The following is a 23,933-nucleotide window of genomic DNA, read 5'->3' on the forward strand; positions in this document are numbered from 1 at the left end:
CCCCGCCCAGCACTATCCCATAGGCAGGGGGCCCAGGTTGGGATATGCCTCACCCTTTTCTCATGGTTGGGGATGATGCAGCGCACAAAGTTAGGTGTGGTATTGCGCAGTGTAGTCATCAGCTTTCCCAACTGCTCTTTGTAGAGCTGGCCCACGGTGCGGAACATGCCCTTTTTGGTCTTGGAGGCGCTGGGCAGTGAGCTCTCAGTCATCTTGGCCATCTGGTCCAGCCCCACAATGCGGTCCACTGTGGGGGCACATGAAGGGTGACATCAGCTTCTGGGCTCTGCCACAAGCCAGAGGACTGAGCTGTGAAGATGGTGACCAAGGGAGGTATTTTGTGCAGGTGATACTCTGGGAGATGACAGATCCCATCTTGGGTACCATCCCCCATCTTTCCCTCTGGTGGTCAGTGCTTCTACTGCTAGCAGGGTCAGAGCTGGAAAAAGAGCCTCTAAGTAGTGTCAGTTTAGGCAGTTCAGGAGGGCACCTGAGTGCAAGAATAAGCCAATGTCTTCTGTTCTTGTCACAGGAACCAAAGGAGTCCGTTTCATTCTTGGTTTTAACTCACTGGAGAGCCTGGCCCTGGCACCATGTTCTGAGTTCAGTTTCCCTTTCTTAACAATGGAGGCAATAGCAGTATCTAACTCATAAGGATGCAATGTGGACACAAGGCACAGAGAGCACTCAGCTTCACAGTATCAGCATTAGTACTTCCTTTATTCCTGGAGATTTCCTAAGAAGTGACTGTGTATGGGCCCCAAGCACTCACCAAAGACTCTGGCCATTTCTCCCCATTCGTTATTGATCTTTAACAGGAGGCAGACAATGAAGTGTACTATATCAGATGGTGAGCTGTGGTTAGAAAACTCAAGGATAAAGGGAGGGAGAGAGGGAAGGAATGGGACTAGGAAATAAAAAGGAAGAGAAAAAAAGAATGGAGCAAGAAGAGAAGGAAGAGTGACCTTCCTTCAACAGGTTGATGAGGAATGTCTGTCTGAGAAGCTGATCTCTGAGAAGATAAAGAAAAGGGTGAAGTATGGTGGCCCACCATCTGTCCATGCAGACATAGGTATACAATGAAAGGACATTCTAGTTAGGAGACACAGCAAGTGTTCTGAGGAGGACTGGTAAGTGATTGGTAGAGTAGGTATTAGTAGGGTAATATTAGCACAGGAGAGCTTCTGCTTTGGGAAGGTGTCAAATTTGCCTATTACCCTTTGGGGAGAGATCTTTTGTCACAAATGGCCCTTGTGTTATGTAACCCTAGTCTAGTAATTAATAAACAGATGCCAGGACAAGGCATTAGAACCTCTGAAGGTCCTAAGCCTCACTCTAACACTAGAAGTTCAGGGTATTTTCCATAATGGCCACTATCTTGCCAGTATCCCACGCTGATAAAATTCAATGGGTTAACAATGTTCCAGTGTGGGTTGATCAGTGGTCTTTATCTAAAGAAAAGATAGAAGCCGCTTCCTTGCTGGTGCAGGAGCAATTAGAGGCAGGACATCTGAGAGAATCTCAGTCTCCTTGGAATACGCCCATATTTGTTATCAAGAAAAAATCTGGTAAATGGAGATTGTTACAAGATCTAAGAAAGGTTAATGAAAATATGTTACCTATGGGAGCATTACAACTTGGACTTCTCTCTCCAGTAGCTATTCCTAAAGGATATTATGAAATAGTGGTAGATTTGAAAGATTGTTTCTTTACTATTCCTTTACACCCTGAGGATTGTGAGAGATTTGCTTTCAGTGTTCCTTCTATTAATTTTAAGGAACCTATGAAAAAAGTATCAATGGACAGTCCTTACTTAGGGCATGGCTAACAGTACCACTTTGTGTCAAAAGTTTGTGGCACAAGCCATTGAGCAGTTGCAAATGTCATTCTTGCTTGAATAAAACCCATTTTATATCGGTCATATACAAGCTCACTCTGGTCTTCCTGGACCTTTAGCTGCAGGCAATGATTGCATTGACAGAGCTCTAATAGGAGAAGCCTTAGTTTCAGATTCTGTTGCATTACCTAGACATGATCATGATAAATTTCATCTTTCTAGTCATACCTTAAAGTTCTGACATAAGATCACCAAGGAGCAAGCAAGGATGATTGTAAAACAATGCCCTAACTGCATTACATTATCCCCAATTCCACATTTAGGGGTCAATCAAAGAGGCCTTATGCCTAATTGAATTTGGCAAATGGATATAATTCATTATGCAGAATTTGGGAAGCTTAAATATATACATGTTTGTATTGACACTTGTTCGGGATACCTTTTTGCTTCTCTACATGCAGGAGAAGTCTCTAGAAATGTAATTGATCATTATTTACAAGCCTTTAATGCTATGGGATTACCTAAAGCCATTAAGACAGATAATGGGCCAGCTTATACTGGCAAAATTTTTATACCATTTTGTAAAGAATTTGGTATTGAATATAAAACTTGAATTCCTTATAACCCTATGGGACAAGGAATTGTTGAACATGCACACCGCACTCTGAAAAATTGGCTTGTAAAAACAAAAGGAGAAGAATTATATCTTCCTAAATCACCAAAAAGCACACCTTGCTTTTGTTTTATTCATTTTAAATTTCTTGCAGACCGACGTTAAAGATCTGTCCGCCACAGACCACCACTGGCATCCATATACTTCCAGTTCTTATGCCATGGTGAAATGGTAAGATCCACTTACTAACACGTGGCATGGTCCAGACCCCATTTTAATTTGGGGGAGAGGCTCTGTGTGTATCTTTTCACAGAGAGAAGATGGAGCATGATGGCTGCCTGAAAGATTGGTTCGTCAGGTGGATGCAGGTCCACAGTCTTTTTAGTAAACATGCTTCCAACTAAAATCATGGCTGAAAGTTTTTTTTTCTCTTTTTAGCCAGCAAAATAGCCCCCACTGGGAGTCAACAGTCCCTTTGTTACTTTCAGAGTGCCTCATCCTCCTTCCTCCTACACACCTGAAAGCCAGACCTTGTGTGTGTGTGTGTGTGTGTGTGTGTGTGTGTGTGTGTGTGTGTGTGTGTGATGGTGTGATGTTTCTAGTAAAGGCGGACCTTGATCAGAATTCCGACTTGGCCTCATTTATTTTTCTAGCAGCCTGATTCCCCTACATTTCTTTTCAAGCTCCTGCTCCTCTTCCAGGAGAATCCAGCTTACGTGGCTGCAGGCAGCTACAGGCAGGTGCCCTGCCACATAGCCATTGTCTTCTTACACCTTCTCTAGGATGGAATGAGAAACTCCAAGAGTCCAGCAGGTGCTGCCATCATGCTCAGGTGATGCAGCACTAGATGGAGCCACAATATCCTATATGCCCCAGCTCTGTCCTCAGCCTGGGATTTAATAGGGAGGCCCTGTGCAAGGCTGAGAGCCACTGGTGAGAGCCAACCTCACGCAATTCCTAGGACAAGTGAGATGTGGTATTGACCCAGTTTACAAATGAGGACATCCAAGCTCAACAAAGTTAGTCAACATGCCCAAGGTCATACTGACACACGGCAGAGACAAGAAGACTGTGACATGCATCCTTCTGACTTCAGAAGAGGACTGCTTCATCATGCCCAGTTACACCACTTCCTGGGCCATGAAACAGACCTTCTCAGTGAGTCCAGGAATGAGATGGGGGAGCTCAGTGTCCCTTGTTTAAGAAGAGGTTATGAACTGAATTTTCCAGAAAAAGGGGCAGATCTATGTTAAAGATTCTACAAGGCTGACAGATTAGTACCAATGGAGAGTTGGAATGCTGTAGATTCAGAGCCAAATCATTTTGGGCTATCTTTGGGCTATCCTAATGGCCATTTACTGTCTGCATCCAAGCCTGACCTAGTATTAATCTATTATATGAAACCTTTAGGGATGTCTTAACAGACCACTAACTTCCATTGGCTCCAAGGCTAAGAATATTAGGTCCCCACCAGAGTCTTAAAGGATTGCCTTGATTTATGACTTCCTTTTGTTCTGGGACATTAAAATCTAATGAAACCATTTCCACATTGAGACATGCTATTTGGGATATCCTGAACCTGTGTTCTCCATCCACAGTCACTCCCACTTTGCTAAGGATAAGCTCTTACTTTCTATGAAGAGAGAATTGTGTTGTATGGACAAAGCTGTTTCAATGTGATAGCGTGAGCATGCGGCAGCCTAGTCCTTTCCCTGTTCCCACATGGGGCCTCCCAGTCTGGGGCAGATGTATAAACCAAGAAGTAGGTCTGAGGTGTTCGGCCTTCTGGCATAAAGATGTGCCAGGACAAGAGGGGCTTACCATCTTTCCACAGGTCAGCCACAAACTTGTCAGAGGAGGCATTGAGGAGTGAGGTCACATTGTCATTTAGTGGGTCCATGTTCTTGGTCAGCCAGGCACTTGCATTATAGTCCACCTGCCAAAAGCCACCCTGCCATCAGGTTTCCTGGCTCAGAAACCCACTGCAAAGCCCAAATCCTCCCACATTCCTCTCATACCTGCAGACATCAGATGAGAAATTACATTTTTGAGGCTGCCACCAATATCAAAGAAGAAACCAGTAGGTCAGAATCTTCAGGGATCCTATAGGGATGCCATACAGAGCATCCACCAGTGGAAACTAGTGCCAGAAAAACCTCGTACTGTTCCACAGCCTCAGAGATGCCACCTTCTGCCATTTAGTCCAAGAAATGGCCAAAGAAGCTAATGGTGACAAAAGTCATCCTAGATACCTCCAAATTCCCCCTACACCTGGGCAGTTTAACAAGGATTCTCCTAGTGTCTGATGAATAAGATTCTTAGAGCTAAGGCTGTACTGCACAGCAGTTCATTATAGTACTAAAGATTGACCCTAGGATGTCAAGCAGGGCATATGTACTAGTTTGTTTTCTGTTGCTATGTTAAACACCTTAACCAAAAGCAGCCTAAGGAAGGAAAGGTTTATGTGGCTCATGACTCCAAGCTACAGTCCATCATCAAGAACAGTCAGGGCGGGGACTCAAAACATCACATCCAGAGAAGGGCACAGAGAAGCAAAGTGCCCATGCCACTTGCTTCTGCTTCTAGCTTTCTCCTGGCATGCAAGAGATAGTGCCACCCACAATCAGGGTATGTCTTTGTCCATGAATTAATAACCAACATAATTATTTCCATTCCAACTTGCCCAGACCTAGGTAGTTTTTCAGTTGAGACACTCTTTGAGATGATTCAAGATTTCAGACTAACCTGAGATATATCCTTTAGCCTGTTAGCTTAGAGGTTTTGACACATGGATATATGGAAATAGACATTGGAGGGTTTCAAAACACCTGACTTGCTCAATGCTCATCTTTAATGACTGTGACTACAACTCAGAGTGAATGGACAGTATAGCTCTGGTAGGTTATGATGGGTTGTGGGTTGTCATGGCGATGGCAAAGCCTGATCTGTGAAAAGACCAGAAAAAAAACCATGTAGGAGCCTGGGAAAAATATCACCAGGATATGGTTAAAAGATCATAAGCTCTATCGAGTATAATGTAAAGTAGAAGACAACATTTTTTTGGCAGAGGTCAGAGTTTAAATATTTTCAGTTTGGTAGGCTCCACAGTCTTGCTCAACTCTGTTCTTCTAACACCAAAGAAACCATAGATCTTATGGAAACAAATTGGCCTGACTATGTTCTAATAAAGCTACATTGGTAGAAACAAGCAGAGGGTCAGATGTGATCCTTGGCCTGCAGACTCCCAACCCTTTGTTTGGATGGGTCACTGTCTGTTCCCATGATGTAGTGCAGATACTAGAAGAGTGAATAAAATACTTCTGTAAGCCAGAACAAGCTGTGGATTTTCTTTTTAAAATATTTTTTTATATTATAAGTGTAAATGTTTTGCCTGCATGTGTCTGTGTGCCATGTTCGTTCAGTGCTAGCAGAAGCAAGCAGAGGCATTTCTATGCTATTCAGGACATAATATCCAAGATGATGATGATGATGACAATGACGATGACAACAATGGTGATGAGCACAACAATGATAATGTCAGCTAGCACAGTTCCCCCAGATGGAGCACAGTGGTTATATCAGGGATTCCCGTGAATCTGTAGAAGATTCATTGGTGCCCTCACTCCAAGGGCCTTATCTGTTGGATTTGCCATGGAGTCTTCCCAGGAAAGAACTGGTCAGCACAGTTGACATATGTCAGAGATGGTCACTTCCACTTCTGACAGTCACTTAGACAAATCGTACAGAGCCCCTAACTGAGAACCACCTTTCTATGAGTGTTTGGAGGATACAGCGACTGCCAAAGCACCCTTGCTGTGAACACCCTCCCAGGTATCTTTGAGACAGAGCATCCTCAAGACCCCTGACCCATACCTTCCCAGCATAGTGGATGATGGAGAACTCTGTTTTGTCCTTTAGCTGCTTGGGCTTCTGAAATTTGGGGTGATTTCCCTGCTCTGAGCACAATTTCTCCACAAAAGACTTGTCTGTAGCTTTGGGGAACCAGCATTCTTCATCCAGCAGGGCCAGCACACCAGGAGGGTTGTTCTGGGGACATAGGAAGGCAGGGTCACCGCCAAGCAAGAGGATCCCAGGCTGACCAGGAAGGGCCAGCCATCCAGATTCCACACATATTGTCAGGTGTGGTGGCACAGGACTAAAGCCTTGACATGTGGGAGGCAGAGGCAAGGAGGATCAGTTCAATGCTAATTCAGCTACAAACAAGTTCAAGGCCAGACTGAGCTACATGAGACTGAATCTCAAAAAATTAGTTACCCCTCCAAAAAGAGAGAGGTCACACACAGGAGTCTTCCTGGCACTTCTACTGCATTTTTCTTATATTAAGGTAAATCCATACCTTCTTTTTTCCACCCTCAAATGCAAAGATTGCATTCTTCTCTCCTGCCTTGAGTGAGAATGGGACTCAGGGCCTAGAGTCAGCTAGGCAAGCCCTCTACCACTGAGCCTGTTTCGTTGGGTTTGTTTTGTTAGAGACACAGCCTCCCAGGCTCCCAGATACACTTTGAGACACTATATCCCAGTCTTCGAGAACTCATTATTCAGTTAACACTAGACTCAAACTTGCAGCAATCCTCCTGCCTCAGCCTGAGTCCTGGAATGATAGGTATGAGCCACCATACCCAGTTAAGATTACATAAGAATTTCAAATGAATCTGTTGCTTTTCTTTCATATAAATTTACCCAGGATCCCTTTCAGCAATGTTTTTCTGTGTTTGAGAGGATCTAAATTAAAGTGGCAGTATGTATCATTCACCCTGGGGGAACTATGTCCACTTTGAGGACTCCACGACATAGAACCATTTCCTGACTGTCTTCCATAGTGCCTTGCCAGGAGTGTCAGTTGGTTTCACCACTGGCCCTTCTGGGGGTGAGGGTCCATGCTCACCTTGTTCAGTTACAGCCTCTAAAAGAAGAGGCCTAGCACATGGTGACTATTAGCCTACTATGGTTCTAGAAGTTTGGGATATATCAGTGGACAAAGCACAGACTCTTTGGGAAGGAATGAATGGAGGAGGAGAAGAAAAAGACTGGGGTAATTGCATCATGGTGATGTACACCCTAATCCTAGTACAAGAAGGCTGAGGCAGGAAGATTGTCATAATTATGTGTCAACCAGGTGAGGTAGTACATATCTGCAATCCCAGCACTTGGGAGTTGGAGGCAAGAAGAAAGAAGTTCAAGGTCATCCTCAACTACATAGTAAGTTTGAGGCCAGCCTGGGCTATAATAGACTCTATCTCAAAAAAAAAAAAAAAAAAAAAAAAAAAACCAAAAACCCTAATATAAGCTAATAAAACTATCTTTAAACTTTAAATGAAAGAGCACTTGCCTAGTGTGGGTGAGGTCCTGGGTTGCAACCCTAGAATTGCTACAATAATTATTTTGCTGAGAAACAGCATGACTAATTTGTGGGGCTGAGGCAGGAGGACTCTTAGGGTCAGAGGCTAGCCTCTGTCTACATTCTGAGTTCCAGGTGAGTTAGTTCCCAAGGAATCCATTTACAGCTCCTGGACTTGGCCACAGACACTGTCCACAATGAAAGCATTCTCTGACTAGGTGTGTACAAATGGACCATGAATGCACAGTGCCAGCCCCTCACCGGCCGCTCAATCAGCTCAATACAAGGCTGCAGGTCCAGACCAAAGTCGATGAAGTTCCACTCGATGCCCTCTCGTTGGTACTCTTCCTGCTCCAGGATGAACATGGTGTGGTTGAACAGCTGCTGCAGCTTCTCATTGGTGTAGTTGATACACAGCTGCTCGAAGGAGTTTACCTGTGCATATGCATGGGCAGGGAGGGCATCAGAGCTGAGTGAGCTCATAAGGCAGGGAGCTCTGCTGCAAGAAGCCCCATGACCTGGACCTCCAAATCCAGAGAGGTGCAAGACTCAACTAATATGGTGTAAAGTCCAGTATGGCTTGCAAAAGTGACTCATTCCCATACCACAGGGTGCTCGCCTTTTCTACCTTCACATAGATGAACTAACCATATAAGGCATGTTCTCCTCACCATTTCATAGACAGAGAAACTTAGGCTTAAAAGACAGGGAGATCCCACAGAGGACCTCTTTAATACATCTCTCTGACTCTTGCCCTGAGAAATTCCCTCCAACTCATGGGAGTGGGACCCAGGCACTCTGTGTACACTACATGAAATATTGGTAAAGGACCTGAGCTTAGTGCTCGGCTTGAAGGTGACCCATTAGCACAACTGAGCAGGAACCAATGTGACTTCTATTTCAAGATTTGGATTGAAACTCTTAGAATTGGATGCTCATTTTTTCTAAGATTGCTAAGTGGCAATCTGGACTCTATGAGGGGAGAGCTGTTGGAGGTGGAGTCAACGTGGTGGAAAACAGAGCAGGCAGACCCTGCCTACTGCATCCAGCTTTGCTGACCAGCCAACTTACACAATCCAATACATAAATAGTGGATTTATGTCTCTTACACACTCAAGTGTAACTTTAACCAAAAGCTTCCTACCTATAGGGCCTATCTGTATGCCTGTCTACAAAACAGCAACATCTCAAAACCCTATTCCAGATGACCAAGATCACAGATATACCTCAAAGATTTCAAACCCAGCAATATCCAGAATGCCCAGGAAGGAGGCCCCCTGCCGATGGGTCTTGTCCAAGGCTTTGTTTACACGGCTGAGAATCCATCGGAAAAGGCGCTCATAGGTGGCCTTGGCTAAGGCCTCGATGGCAAAGTCAGCCTGCAGGGGCAATGGAGAAAACATGGGTATTGCCAGCAGGAAAGTGGCAGGATGAGTGGTCAGACTTAAGGAATGACTAGACAGATAATGAAATGTTACCCATGAGAACCCTGTGGAGTCTGTTCCATTCAAGGATCAATTAGAGGCTGTTAGCCCTGCTTCTTGAAAATATACAGTCATTTCCACAGGTCAGGTCTTTAAGGTCAGTGATGTGTGTGTGAAGAACTCTGCTTTTGGTTAGCAGTGTCTTAAGAAGTTTAGGATTGGATAGATTAAGGATATAGGGGTGAATGGATAGATGGATGAATAGAGGGACAGGTGAAGGGGTAGAGGAATGGTAGATGGATGGCTGATAGATAGGTGGTTAATGGGTAAATAGATGGATGGGTGGGTAGGCAGGTGAATGGATGGATGGTTGAGTTAATGTGTGGATTTATGAGTGGGTAGATGTGTGGATGATGAATGGTAGAAAATGAATGGGTGGTTGTTAGTCAGATTACTGATTTGGTGGATGGTAGATAGGTGAGTAGGGAGTTAGGTGGGTGGATAGATGGACATGTGGGCAGATGGATGCATGTTAGATGGATGAGCAGTTAAATGCCGAGTATATGGGTTGAATGGTAAATGGATAGAAGGTTTGTAGCATAAACAGCCACAGCATTATTACCTGTTCTTTGGTCTGAGCCTTCTGCACCACATCCCGTCCAACTTTGATCCGTGGGGTCAGGATGGCTCTGGTGAAATCTGTCACATTAATCCCCACAAGGTGGCAAACTTTCTGAGCAGCTGTGTGAGTGTGAGAAAAGAGGCATTTTAGCTACACTACCAAAGAGAGCAGGCACCCCAGGATCAAGTGATGTCATGTCTACTGTTTGATTCCCTTTAAAGAAAAAGAAATGTTCATGAACCCATGTGGTGGTGCACATCTGTCATGCCCTCTCTTGGGAGATGGAGGTAGGAGCATCATAAAGGCAAGGTCACCTCTGTACACACAGTGTGAGCCCAGCATGGGCTAAGTGAGACCCTGCCTCAAAAAACAAAAGGTAAAGAAACAGAAACCACTTCAAACAAATGAAGAAAAAGGAAAACTAAAATGTATTCATATATGTTTATTCTGGTCATAAACATGTGACTCATTATATCACTGTATATATTTCTACATTTAAAAACTTATTTTCAAAAACACACAGAACCACACCCCCAGCTGCTTCCTACACACAAAGATTTGTCTATTACATGGAAATATGGGGGTGCAGATAGTACAAACGTTTATGGTTCCTCATTACTTCACAAGCTATCTATTCATGTCTCTGGATTCTCATGGAGAATTGGATCCTATTCATGTGCCACATTTGGGGGTGGTGGGTTACTACACAATATATGTCCAATAGAGTTGGCTCTGTGGTGGCCTCAAAACTAGAAAGCTGATATCAGCTGGGCAGTGGTGGCACACACCTTTAATCCTAGCACTTGGGAGGCAGAGGCAGGCAGATTTCTAAGTTCGAGGCCAGCCTGGTCTACAGAGTAAGTTCCATGACAACCAGGGCTGCCATACCCACTCATCACTCCAGTAAATTCCGAGTGTCAGGCCTGAAAGCTTGTTCATGGATCTGAGGTGTACAGCTTCAAAGGAAGCTAGCTAGCCTCCTGGAATTCATTCTTTGGCATCTCCTAACTCAGATCTGTTCCAGATTGGTCTCTGCAAAAGTCTATGGAGAGTTTTGCGTGCTTTTTTTGTTCAGGCACATAGGTGCCCTAAGAAATGATTTGTTAATAGCTAAAACTAAGATTAAACATTGTTTCCTGGCCTCCACAGTGTTTCAAGGATCATATTAGCTTGGAATTTTCACAAGGAAGCTGTTTCATCAGACAGGGTGTCTCCAGAGTTAGTGACAGAAGATCAAACATTAATGTTTACTGTAAATAAAGTGACATTAGAATTCTCAGAGCAGTCACACACACACACACACACACACACACACACACACACACACACACACACTGCAGAATTGCTTTACATAATAGAGAAGTTGAAGGGCTTCTGTCACTAATTGTTTATGTTACAGCCAAGGGCATTCTCAAGAGCTGCTAGAATGGGACCTCCTGGTGCTTGCCTCTGACCAGACCCAGAGAATTAGCTTGGGCTGCCAAGATAGCCCAGCAGGAAAGGGTACCACTGCTCTTCAGAAGGAACCATTCACACCTGGCTGTTTGAGCTTACTGACTTTGATGTGGCTGCCACCTGCCTACATGTGATTTCTGTCAATCACCCTGACCATTTAACTTCCTTTCGTTTTCTGTATACTATATAAGCCTGATTTTTACTTTGTGCAAATACACTCAGATTCAGCACCTCCTGTGTGTCGTCTTTGTTTATCATTTCCACCGAATTCTTTGCCCACCTGACCAGAACTCTACTCATCCCATGGAACAAGGAACCCCTAAGCAATCCAGTCTGCGGTAGAGGGCTACACAGAGAAACCCCGTCTTGAAGAAAAAAAGAAAAAGAAAAAATAACCCTGATATTTAACTACTACTAAGAGTGATGAGTACCAGGTGATCCTCTCAGAACCAGAAAATTTTGAGTATTTTTCAAGAAAGATGGTCAGAATCAGTGATGGGAAATCCAGAGGAGGGGAACCAGGGTTCTGAGTTAAATAAGAATTTCAGAGAAATAACACTTTAGAGTAGAATCTCTTTTTAAAGGTTTTATTTTTGTTTATGCATATGTGTGAGTAGGTATGCATGCATGTTGGTGCTGAAAAGAGTGATGGATATGCGAGAGCTGAAGTTGCAGGCAGTTGTGAGATTTCTGATTGGGGCACTGAGAACTTAAAGAGTGATGGATATGTGAGATCTGAAGTTACGGGCAGTTGTGAGATTTCTGACTGGGGCGCTGAGAACTTAAAGAGTGATGGTTATGTGAGAGCTGAAGTTACAGGCAGTTGTGAGATTTCTGACTGGGGTGATGAGAACTTAAAGAGTGATGGATATGTGAGATCTGAAGTTACAGGCAGTTGTGAGATTTCTGATTGGGGCACTGAGAACCTTCTGTCCTTCTGTCACATTAATCCCCACAAGGTGGCAAACTTTCTGAGCAGCTGTGTGAGTGTGAGAAAAGAGGCATTTTAGCTACACCACCAAAGAGAACAGGCGCCCCTGGGACCAAGTGATGTCATCTCTATTGTTCAATTCCCTTTAAAGAAAAAGAAATATTCATGTACCCATGTGGTGGTGCACATCTGTCAGTTCCTCTCTAAGAGCAACAAGTGCTTATAGTAACCTCTGAGCCACCTGCTCTGCCCATGGAACACTCTTGTGGTGGAAAGTGTTATGATTTGTCTGAAAGCTGGGTTCAGTTGGACCACCTGTGCTTTATCTGAGGACCTTTGTTTGCAAGAAGCTTGAGGCCTGGCTCCTCAACAAGACTGTACCATTAGAATAGCTGGGCTGGCTTTCTTTCTGCTGTGTCTTAAGGCCTGACAGAGTGCAACTGCTTAGGAAATGTTTATTCAATTCATAAACCATTGGAGAGTTCAGAAGGGGTGACCCATGCATGAGGGCCCATCTGGCTGGAAACACTGAGTTTCTGACTTTGTGCTGTAGGATCTGCAGCCATGAAACACTTGAAGGAAGAAGCAGAGATAGCAGAAAGCCCCCATAGTGATGGGGCATATGCCCAAGACCTGAGTGAATGTCTGGAACTGAGATGGTGCCAGCCCTGTGCATGCTCATGCTTTCCTGTATCTTAGACAGGAGGTACCAGGAGGAGCTGACAACAGTAGTTAGGAATAAGTCAGGTAGCCAACATAGTGAAGCATACCTGTCGTCCTAGCACTTGAAGGCTGAGGCTGGAGAACTGGGAGTTCCAGGCCAGCCTGGGCCTCCACTGAGGTCTTGTCTCCAAAAGAACTACTACTAATAAAGTACCAATTACAGTAACAATAAATGACATAATTAAAACAGTGTTCTATAATAAAAGTCACATGAAGGTGGCTTTTCTCTGTCAAACTCTCTTCTTGTGTTGACTTGTACTTTTAGACCACAGCTGACTGCCATATGTACCCATAGATAAGGGGGACATCTATACCACTAGTGCCTGAGTGTGACCTGGCTACCTATTCCAGAAGCTATCATCACTGGAAAAAGTGACAAGTACCTGTGTTATCAGGCATGGATGCCTGGTCTGTGTTTCGCTCCTTCTTGAAGACAATGTTTCCAAGCTGAAGGACAGATGATACTACCTTCAAGATGGCTGAAGTAGGGAGAGAAGAGTGGATTAGTCAGTAACAGCCAAGGTATTTTGAAAGCCATCAATCTAATCATCATTGGACATCAAGAGTCAACCAGTATCATCCCTCTGTAGACCCAGTTCTGAGTTCTTGTGTCTGGACAAGATTATCTGACTCCTTGACTTGCAGAAAAAGATCCTTAGCTGTGGGAGCTGAGTATAGCCAGGAAGTTGCTGAAAACCCTTGTATCACATAGGATTTCTTTATGCAGCAGGGACTTGTAAGCTCCAGCCATGGACCAAATATAGCTCACTGACTATGTGGATAGAAGAATGAATGGATGGAGGATAGATGGTGGGTGGATGCAGGTGTGATGGAGGATGATGTAGGATGGATGCATACATGGATAAATGGATAGAGGATGGATACCTGAGTAGAGATAGATAAATGAATGAATGAAAGATGCATAAATGGATGGATTAAAGATTAATGGATAGAGTAAATGGGTGGATAGATAGAGGATGGATAGAGATGGGTAGGTAAATAATGTCTGGAGTAGTGGAGGGTGTGCTGATTGCCAATAGACCTACTTGAACTGTGGAAATCACTCACCAAGAAGTTATCATGCCCTAGTAACAAAGCCTAGAAACTCCATCTTTCTTTGGTCAAACCATGGGTTTTATCTTCTTCACAGTAGATGACCTCATACCACAAGGTCCAGTCATAGCCAAGAGGAGGACGATTCAGTTGCTAATGTGCCAACCCACCCCCACCTACACTCCTCTTCACTGTGAAGCTGTTAGGACAGGGCACTGCTAAGGGGGTTCTCTTTTATACTAACACCCACAAAAGGAACTAGGAAGTGCTGGCCTCGAGGTACTCAAAAGTCCAAGTCCAAGCTAGGCATTGCCAAAGTGCCTGCAGAGAGAGGGTGAGCCATCTCCAGCTCAGCCTTGATGAGTTCAACAGAAAATCTTGGGCAGAAAGTGGTCGTGTACAACCACAGGATGTTTAGCAGCATCCTCATCACTCACCAGTAGAGGGCATCTGTGCCCAACTCTAGAGCTGGAAATGTTGGCTTGGGTTTATCTTGTGGACATTGATTGTTGGCACATTTTCCTACTTTCAGACAGATCTCACTGCTTAGCTCAGGATGACCTTAAGATCAATCCTCCTGCCTCATCCTCCTAGGTGCTATGTTTACAGGCATGTACCAACACAGAAGACAATACGTGGTAACCCTTGCTCCATTTCTGTCATATCTGCTCCATCATTGATTTAAGTCTTCCTTGATATTTTCTTTTCATTTTTTCTTTCTTCCTTTTTAAAAAAAAAAACAACAGTTTTTTTTTCTGTATATCTCTAGTTATCTTGGAATTTTCTTTGTAGACCACATCCACCTCACACTCAAGAGATCTGCCTGCCTTTGCCTCCCAAGTGCTGGGATCAAAGGTGCACACCACCACCACCTGGCTTTATTCTGTTTTCATTTGTTTGCATTGTTGTTGTTATTATTTTGGTTTTTTTGAGACGGGTTTCCCTGGCTGGCCTGGAACTCACAGAGAGTCTTCTGGCTCTGCTTGTGTGGTCCTGGGATTAAAGGTGTGTGCCTTCATGAGTGGTTTGCTTGTTTGTTTTTGTCTCTGAGACATAGTCTCAGTCTATACTCTTGTCTGCTTGAACTTGCTATGTAGCCCAGGCTGGCTTCAAGCTCACAATAAGCCTCTTGCCTCAGCCTCCCAAGTGCTGAGATTACAGGCATGTGCCACTATGCCTGGCCATTTAACCTGCTTTCCACCTGGTTCCTGACATAAATTATTCAAGAAGTTTAAGGACCCAAACTTCTATGGGCAAAAGCAGGGTCCCAAGTGAGCCCCAGTAGCAGTTTGCTATTCATTCTTGGGCAGACCTTTTTGCTTCTCTGCCTCAGTTTCTTCACAAAGTGAATTGGTAGAAAGCTTGCCTAGCCTGCAGGAAGCCCTGGCTTGATTCCCTGCACCACATAATGATATGGTGGTATCCCAGCTGTTATCCCAGCACTCAGGAGGGAGAAGTAGGGAGATCAGGTGTTCAAGATCACCCTTGGTGACATAGGGAGTTCTGGGCTATCTTGGGCTACATGAGACACTGCCTTAAAAAGTTAAAGTCTTGCTTTGCTCTCTACTACTTTCTCTTTTAATCTCCTGTGAGTACTTACACAGATGTTATTTTTCCAAAACACAATTTAAATGGCCCCATCTGTCCCCATTTACAGAGGCAGATAACAATAATTTTATTAATCACCATTTTACCTTATTTCTGTTTTTTTTTTCTTTCTTTTACTATTTGAATAAAAAACATTGAGCATCTTTGTGCCTTGAGGGGAAAATAAGAAGTACACAGCTAGAACCCACTCCAGTATTTAATATTGCTTTGTGTTTTCTTAAAACTGGATTAGGAGTCAAATTGACCATGTCTTCAAGAAGATTCATTAGACAGGAGTCCATGACTCTGGCTACTGATAGGGGTCCTTGGCCAAGAGCCACAGACACTACCCTTCTGTCTATGCTATCCTAGAACCTTCTTTCTCTGGACTGTAGGCTATCCTATAGGGACCAGCCTATCTTATGGTACTCACTGTAGCAACTGGATATTTCTGGGACCCCAGAGGGTATGGGAAGGAAGGCCAGTTTACCACAGTCTTGCCCTAGTTAATTCTGAATGCTGGAGATGGTCTGAGCCAGAAGGAAGTGTTTCTGGAATCACAGTACTGAAGCCAGCAGGGGATTAATGGGCTTCAGAGACAATTGTGGAATGATGTTCATCAAATATCAGTTTATCAACACAAGCCCAGGAAGAACCTCGCAGACCCTGTATCACCTTATTCAGGTCTGATGTGTCTATGTTCAGTCCTAAGAGCCCGCATTTAGCACCTATACCTCTCTGTCCTGTGGTCCTAACATCATAGGTAGCCTTGGAATGCACACATTCACCAAAGCCCACCAACCCAAGCTAGTGAGCTGCCACTATTTAGGGCTATAGTGAGAGCCCCTCTACACTGTAGCCACAAACCCAGAGACTGGGATACAACTGCATTATTGTCAAGAAATCTACAGCCTAATAAAGACTGTGGTGTTGAACAATGGAGAACCAGAAACCAGCTTTTAAGAGAAATTCTGAGTCCCTAGAACTGAGAACCTGCAACCAACATGTCTGAGTCTTCCAATACTGGATTGATTGGTTTGATTTTGGGCCATCTTCTCATAGGCTTAACTTCCCAGATCTTGGTCCCCAGCTAATGATGCTATTTTGAAAGCCTCTAGGTAGGGCCTGGCCTGTGGAAGTAGGGGCATTTCCTTCCCACTCTGTTTCCTGCCTGCTGTGATTTAAGGAGCTCTGCTACATATTACTGCTGCCATGGTCTGAACAGCTCTACCATGCCTTCCTTCCATGATGGAATGAAACCCTATAGAGACCATGAGCCAAGATAAATCCTCCCTTTCTTAAATTGTTCCTGTCAAGTGTGTCATCAGGGTAACAGAAGTAACTAACACAGACTGAATCAGTTTTTTTTTTCTTAAGCCAATTTGGGTCAAGCAACCAAAAGAGCCTTATTTCAGCCACCTGCCTAATAAGTCACATGTGGACAGATTCACTTTTCTTTCTCTTGGTTCTTCTTCTCTCCCTCTCTGCCTCTTTTCAGGAGGCAGGGAACCCAGAGAGTAGCCATGCATCGTGACGAGATGAGGGCCAGTAAGTAATCCCCCAACATCACAAATCCAGTTTACTAGATACAAGGTATGAAACTCACCTAGCTGTTCCTCTTCATTGAAGCCCATGATGGACATAGCTTCCAGTGTCTCCTGGAACATCTCATCATCTTGTGCAGCTGGGATGGGCACAAAGCCATTGGATAAAAATGTGTAGCTGTTGAAGCTCTCCAAAAGCAGGTCACCTATAAGAAAGGAGGCAAGTGAGCTGAACCCATGCTTCCACCTTCAGTATGACTCAGGTCCTAGCAACATCTGGGCCATCGTCATCTCTCTCCCTTTCTCAAGGTTTGAGCAGTTAAAACTCTTCCCATATGTCATCACCAGCCAATGCTAATCTCATACTGTGGTGCTTCTTGTGAACTGTGCCAGGGTACCAGGCAGCTAAAGTACAGCCTTGTCTGTACTGCTCAACCATAGTCCTTTACATGGGTCGCTTCAGTTCAGGGAGGAATATGTCTGGTCTGAATTTCCCAAAGCCTTTGACTCCAAAAACAAAGTTAAAGAGTTAGATCATCTCTTTTTGTTTATGTGTACATACACACACACACACACACACACACACACACACATGCACACATGCACACACACATAGTTTTTTGTAGTTTTGAAACAAGTTCTTACTATGTAACCCATGCTGGTACTGACTACCTTCTTGGTGCTGGAGTCATAGACATGCACCACCATGCCCATGGGACTTGTGTGCTATGTTTAGACCCAAAATCATACATGCACACACATTTTAAAATTTTATTTTAAAAATAAATTACTATCTAAAGCAATAGAGAGTAAACTAAGACACAGTTGATGACTTCTGGTAGGGGTAGGGATGGTGGAGAAGGACTCAGTTATCTTTAAGGGATGGCCACTGTGAGCTTGACCACACTCCAGTGAGTATATGGGCAGCACAAACTGGACTTGGTGCATTGTTTTTCTTTATTTCTGTCTCTTTCTTGGGGGGAGGGCACAAGAATAGGGAGATGGACCTGGGAGGATTGGAAATCGAGTGTGAGGAGTGTATTGTTGAAATTCTCAAATAACCAGTAAAAATATTAAGTTAAAAAAATAATGTGATTCCTGTGTGGTCAGAGCAGCTTATTTCTTACCTGAAATATAAGGAACACATGAAAAAAAATTACAATAGAAGATGGCAAATTTCAGCGTGCTTTATGTTCTTGCAAATATAAAACTTAATTAAAACATATCTTTTCTGTTGGTTTATGCAGTGCTGTAGCTGTTTTTGTATAATGGCAGAGCTGACCAGAATCTATGTGCCCTGCAGAGCAGTAGACAGTAACAATTTGGCCTTTTTTAAAAAAAAAATCTAATTTACAGGACAGGATCTGCCTGATGTACGCAAAGGCCAAGGCTCCATCCCCAGAGTCAAAAATAAGAATTCAGGGAAGGAGAAAGGGGGAGAGATTGCACATGCCTGTAATTACAACACTTAGGAGGTAGAGCAGGAAGATCAAAAGTTCAAGGTCTGGGCTGGAGAGATGGCTCAGTGGTTAAGAGCATGGACTGTTCTTCAGAGCTCATGAGTTCAAATCCCAGCAACCACATGGTGGTTCACAACCATCTGTAATGAGATCTGATGCCCTCTTCTGGAGTGTCTGAAGATAGCTACAGTGTACTTAGTTATAATAAATAAATAAATCTTTTAAAAAAAAAAGTTCAAGGTCAACTTTGGCTATGTAGTGAATTTGAGGCTAGCCTGGATCATATGAGACTCTGTCTCAAAACAAAACAAGTAGACTTATATAATGGAAAATCTCGAATTAACTGCCCCTTCAAATTGCTTCCAAATTCAAAATGCAAGGCTAGGTTTTGGGGTTCATGCCTAATAAGTTCAGTACTTGAGAGGTTGAGGCAGAAGAATTACAAATTCAAGACTAAATTGGGATACACAGCAATTTCTAGGCCATCCAGACTACAGAGTAAGAGCCGATCTCAAAGCCAACAACTAAATACATCGGAAGGTATTTTTCAAGGCAGGATCTCACTATGTTGCCATAGCTGGCCTGGAACTCACTAAGAAGGCCAGGCTGGCTTCAAACCCATAAAGACCTCCTGGTCTCTGCTTCTTGAGTGTTGGGATTAAAGGAATATACCACTCTACCTGGCACCTGGCAAGATTTCTAAATGGCATCTAGGTCATTGTCATCTGCTTCCTGCTTCCTTTAAAGACCCAGATTGTAATTGGACCTAAACAGTTAACACTCTAATGTGTGACTAGCAGCTATCTACCATATCAAACACATAGTTGGTGAGGATAGGCCACACTCGCTCACTTTATTAGGCCACACTTGCTCATTGCAGGAGGTAAGGAACCATATGCCTGCCTCCCCCAGCATCAGATCTTTCCCAGTCACTGACCGGTCACAGGACAGACTCACTTTTCATCTTTTCCTTGGCTCCAGCGATCAGATAGTAGAAGATGTGGAATGTTCTCTCATCCCTAGCCTGTCGAATAGCTCGAGACTTTTCCAGAAGATCTGGTTGGCAAGAAGTTAAGGGCTCTGGGATCAGCTTAGGGACCCAGCTCACAGCTCAGAATGTCAGTTCCTAAAACCTAACCACCGATCCACCCTCCCAAGCCAGCTGCTACAGGTGGTCCAGAACCTGCGAGGCTCCCTGTAAAGTTGCAAGGGACCCAAGAGCTGGCAGCATTGGCTACTATTTCTGATTCACAGGTCTGTGTAGGGCAGCTGATCTCAGACGAACTCTTAAAGGACAAAGCGTTTGGCAGATGTTGAGGATTTACATGTACCCCTACCCCACAGTATCTCCTGTTAAGTACAAGGATTGTTCCAGAAGGAACTCAAGAGTCTGCAGAAAGGGAGGGAGTTCTGTGCTTTTCCTGAGCCCCCTCACCCTCATGAGGCCCCAGCTCATCAAAGGATACATGTTTCGATGTTGGCACCCACAATGTAACCAGTGACATCAAAGTTGATGCGAATGAACTTGCCCTGCCAAGAGAAGAACAAGTTGATGTGGGCCAGGCTCAGCATAGACCCCACAGGCAAGTGGAGAAATGTCAGGGGCCCAGTGGGGGCAGGAGAGACTCTAAAAAGACTCAAAACTTCACAGTCCTGCTGGCCCATAACAACCAGCATCTGAGCTCGGACAACCCCCTCCCTAGGCCTCCCAAACCCATGTAAGAAACATCATTCATCTCAAGAAACAACTAAGTCCTTCATGGTGGCCTCTAAGTGGTAGGGAAACTGAGGCTGACATAGGTTAAGTGGCCTGGCCAGATACTGCTCTTCAGTCTGTCACAGGCTTTTCTATACTAAGCTGCTCTGGCCTGAGCATTGAGAGTCTGAAATGTTGTTTGTGCATATGTGTGTATGGCAGTGGCAGAGGTGGGGGTGAGTGGGTGGGGATTTGATGTACACACGAGGAGTCTCATACTAGCCTGGAACTCTCCAGGCAGGCTAGGCTAGCTGATCAGGAAGCTCCTGATCTCTGCTTCCCCAGTGTTGTGACTACAAGCCATGCCACCATGTCTTGCTTTCTCTTACAGGTTCAGAACCTTGCGTTTGCAGCATTCCTCACTGACTACTGCTCACCAAAACAGATCTTTCTGTCTCTGGAGTCACATCAGGGTTATTCCCTGTGATTCTTGGTACCTAGGTCAGTACTAGATATGTACTGTGTGCTTAATAAGAATCAGTTCAACAAATGAACAGGGGAGGGAATGTTCTATATAAAGATGTTTGCCAGAATGAGTCTGTGTAGTCAGGTGTTTAGTCAGTATTTGGTAGAGGACAGATGTATGTGCTATAGAGTAAGTACTTAATTCATGCTTTGTTGAATGGATGAATGGATAAATGAGCATTGTGTGTGTCTAGGTGCTCAGTAAATGTTAGATAAATCACAAATGTTAAATGGCTGGCTGAGAATGGATGATCAGTGATTGTTGAGTGAATGGGTGAGGGCTGGAAGAGAGGGAGCAAATGTGGTTGTCCTCTTTTGTCTCTAGTCCTTTAGTCAGTATACTCTTTTTATTTTTTTATTTTTTATTTTTTGGTTTTTCGAGACAGGGTTTCACTGTGTAGCTCTGGCTGTCTTGGAACTCACTCTGTAGACCAGGCTGTCCTGGAACTCAGAAATCCTCCTGCCTCTGCCTCCCAAGTGCTGGGATTAAAGGCGTGTGCCACCACCGCCCTCCAGTATACTCTTACAGCCTGTGTTCTGGGGGTACATGTAACACTGCGGTGCCTGCCCACTCAGTCCCAGAACTGTGTTCTTGGGGGATATGTGAATCAGTCCCAGAAAAGCCCATATGGCTCTGCTACTTACAAAGCGAGAGGAGTTGTCGTTCTTGACAGTTTTTGCATTGCCAAAAGCCTCCAGGATCGGGTTCGCCTGTAGAAGCTGCTTTTCCAGCTCCCCCTAAAATTCATTCATAGCTAGTTATGGGGGAGCACAGAACAAGGCCTGACACAAAATTCTGCCCTTCAGCCAGACTCTCTCCTCTCCTCAGCCCCTCCAAGACCCCAACAGTCACATCCAGATTTACAAGATCTCTTCAGAAGAGCTTTTTTGACAGAGAAGACATCTGCTCCTTAGAAAGACTGCTTTCCAGAGACAAAGGTCATTGCATAGTACGATGCTGGGATGCCTCTGGGAGTATGCAGTGTACAATCTTCCTGCTGTCCATGGTGATACCGCAGTTCAGGTTTGATGTATTTCTTTCCTCTAGCTAAGCCATTACAACCCTCCCAATTGCTTAAGCGTACTTTTTATGAAACTCGCAGCATTTCATTGGCCAGTCTGGACTTCTGATACTTCCTATGGAAGATAATTTGGAGGTTCCAAACCCATCAGAAATTTATTTAAGCAGCTGCAGAATGAAGCCTTGAAGCTTCACAAGCTCTGTCTAGCAGATTAAATGCAGCTGAGACTGAGTACAGCCAGTCAGACCTCTCTGCAGGGCCCCTTGGTGCAAATGCAATCATGTGATTAATAGTGACATAGAAAGGGCCAACAAAGTAAGCCATGCCAGGAAAGCAAAGAGATGCCAAGCCATAGAAGGCAGCAACTACTGCTGGCCTGGGCATCCCCTGCAACACAGCCTGCAAATTAAGACGCAGAAGGCCTTCTGGAGTTTCATGGAAACTCCAGCCCTGGCCACTGGAGAAACTGACTAGAAGAGGCATCTTCTTTCCTTGGTTTAGTAGGAAAAAACTTAGAGTAATGGCATCTACCGTGCAGACTTGGAATCCAAAGGTGTCCCCGACCCTTTACCCCCAAGGCGTCCCCCGACCCTTTACTCCCAAGGCGTCCCCCGATCCTTTACCCCCAAGCTCCTTCTCTTCTAGAAAGAGTCTTCTAGCAGGCATATTAAAACAGTCTTCTGAGCAGAGTTTTGAACATAGAGACCTTATCTGATGCACGATGAGACTGTGGCCCAGAGCTGTTAAGTGTCTGGGCAAAGGCTACACAGTCCATGTCAAGTAACATCCTGCTTCTCGTATGAGACAAAGTACTGTGGCCCAGCATCTACCTACAACAGACTAGGTGACGTAGAACACTCTAGAGACTCTCTTTTAGGCTGGGACCCATATTCCAGCTCTGCATTAGAGTTCAGTTGACATACACAGAGATTCATGCAGGGCAGGCTGTGTGCGGCATAGCCGGGGCCTTACCAAGCCGCCAGAGCTAGTGCATCACAAACCCAAGAAGGTTTCAAATGTCTCAGGTGAGGCAACTGGCATGCAGGAGAAGAGACAAGCACAGCACACACATGCACAGAGACACACAGGTGCAGGGGACAGAGCTGGGGCAGGAAGCCAGGGAGGGTAACTTTGCTCTGGCTGGGTTTCCTACTGATCAAGCCAGGGCCACTCTGGAGCCTGATGGTCCTAAGATGCTCAACAGATGGGATGGGCCATTCCAACGTATTGGGGGTACTGATGGTGGGCACACTGTGGGAAGTGATGAGGGAGTTTATTCTGAACTGGGGCAATCCATCCACGCTGGAGTGCAGCTCTAGGGATTCTGGCAGAAGCCACTAGACAGCTAACATGCCCCACTCTGCACTCTGATATCACCCCCACTTCCCATCCATGTATACCATGATATTTTGTGCCTCTACTAGTCTGGGACCAGGAACTCATGAGTCTGCCCTGTTCCCATATCTACTAGGAGCCCGTGGGTGCAAAAGATGCATGCAGGTCTTAATCCACTCGGTGCCTCCCGTCACACCAGGAAAACTCTGTTTACTCACGTAGGCAAAAGATGGGCTTTGCTGCAGTGGGACAGCACAGTATGAGACAGAGGTCAGTGCTTCTTCCTTTACATACAAGGCCCGCCCCACAATGGGAGCCCTGGGCTAGGCTCCTCCTCCTCAAAGTCATAGCTGCCAGCCCCAGCCCACAGTGATCTGCTCCTCCCCTTTTACTCTGCTGCTTTCTCTAGACTCCTTTCTTTTTTCTCTCCATGCACCCTCCCTCACTCCCTTACTTCCTTTTGAGACACTGTATTGCCAGGCTAGCTTTGAACTCATGACCCTCCTGCCTTAGCCTCTGAGTGCTAGGATCACAGGCTCACACCATTACAACTGGCCACTAACCACATTATTAGACACCCAGATATCTCATGTTTCCTAATTGCTATAGCCTCAATGTATGCCTTCCTTCCTTCCTTTCTTCCTTCCTTTCTTCTTCCTCTTCCCTCCCTGGCTCCCTCATTCCCCCTCCCTTCCCTCCCTCCCTCTCTCCCTCCCTCCCTCTCTCCCTCCCTCCTTCCCTCCCTCC

General features: G+C 44.8%; 1 protein-coding gene across 4 annotated transcripts in view; it reads right to left on the minus strand.

Moving 5' to 3' along the window:
• Positions 1-23,933, minus strand: part of Myh11 (myosin heavy chain 11) — a 108,079-nt gene that overhangs the window by 37,497 nt on the left and 46,649 nt on the right. For 2 of the 4 annotated variants that reach the window (XM_031363147.1, XM_031363149.1), the window contains exons 6-17: positions 23,405-23,425; positions 21,475-21,567; positions 20,075-20,138; positions 19,566-19,664; positions 17,211-17,354; positions 13,348-13,443; positions 9,856-9,974; positions 9,036-9,188; positions 8,071-8,244; positions 6,324-6,497; positions 4,272-4,386; positions 54-247 (exon numbers count right to left, since the gene is read on the minus strand). In XM_031363147.1, coding sequence (XP_031219007.1) covers positions 54-247; positions 4,272-4,386; positions 6,324-6,497; positions 8,071-8,244; positions 9,036-9,188; positions 9,856-9,974; positions 13,348-13,443; positions 17,211-17,354; positions 19,566-19,664; positions 20,075-20,138; positions 21,475-21,567; positions 23,405-23,425 — 1,446 coding nt within the window. The remainder of the gene's footprint in view (positions 1-53; positions 248-4,271; positions 4,387-6,323; positions 6,498-8,070; positions 8,245-9,035; positions 9,189-9,855; positions 9,975-13,347; positions 13,444-17,210; positions 17,355-19,565; positions 19,665-20,074; positions 20,139-21,474; positions 21,568-23,404; positions 23,426-23,933) is intronic. The other 2 variants (XM_031363148.1, XM_031363150.1) reach the window with 1 other exon arrangement.

The sequence above is a fragment of the Mastomys coucha genome, unplaced genomic scaffold (genome assembly GCF_008632895.1).
Source record: "Mastomys coucha isolate ucsf_1 unplaced genomic scaffold, UCSF_Mcou_1 pScaffold12, whole genome shotgun sequence".
Classification (NCBI taxonomy): Eukaryota; Metazoa; Chordata; class Mammalia; order Rodentia; family Muridae; genus Mastomys; species Mastomys coucha.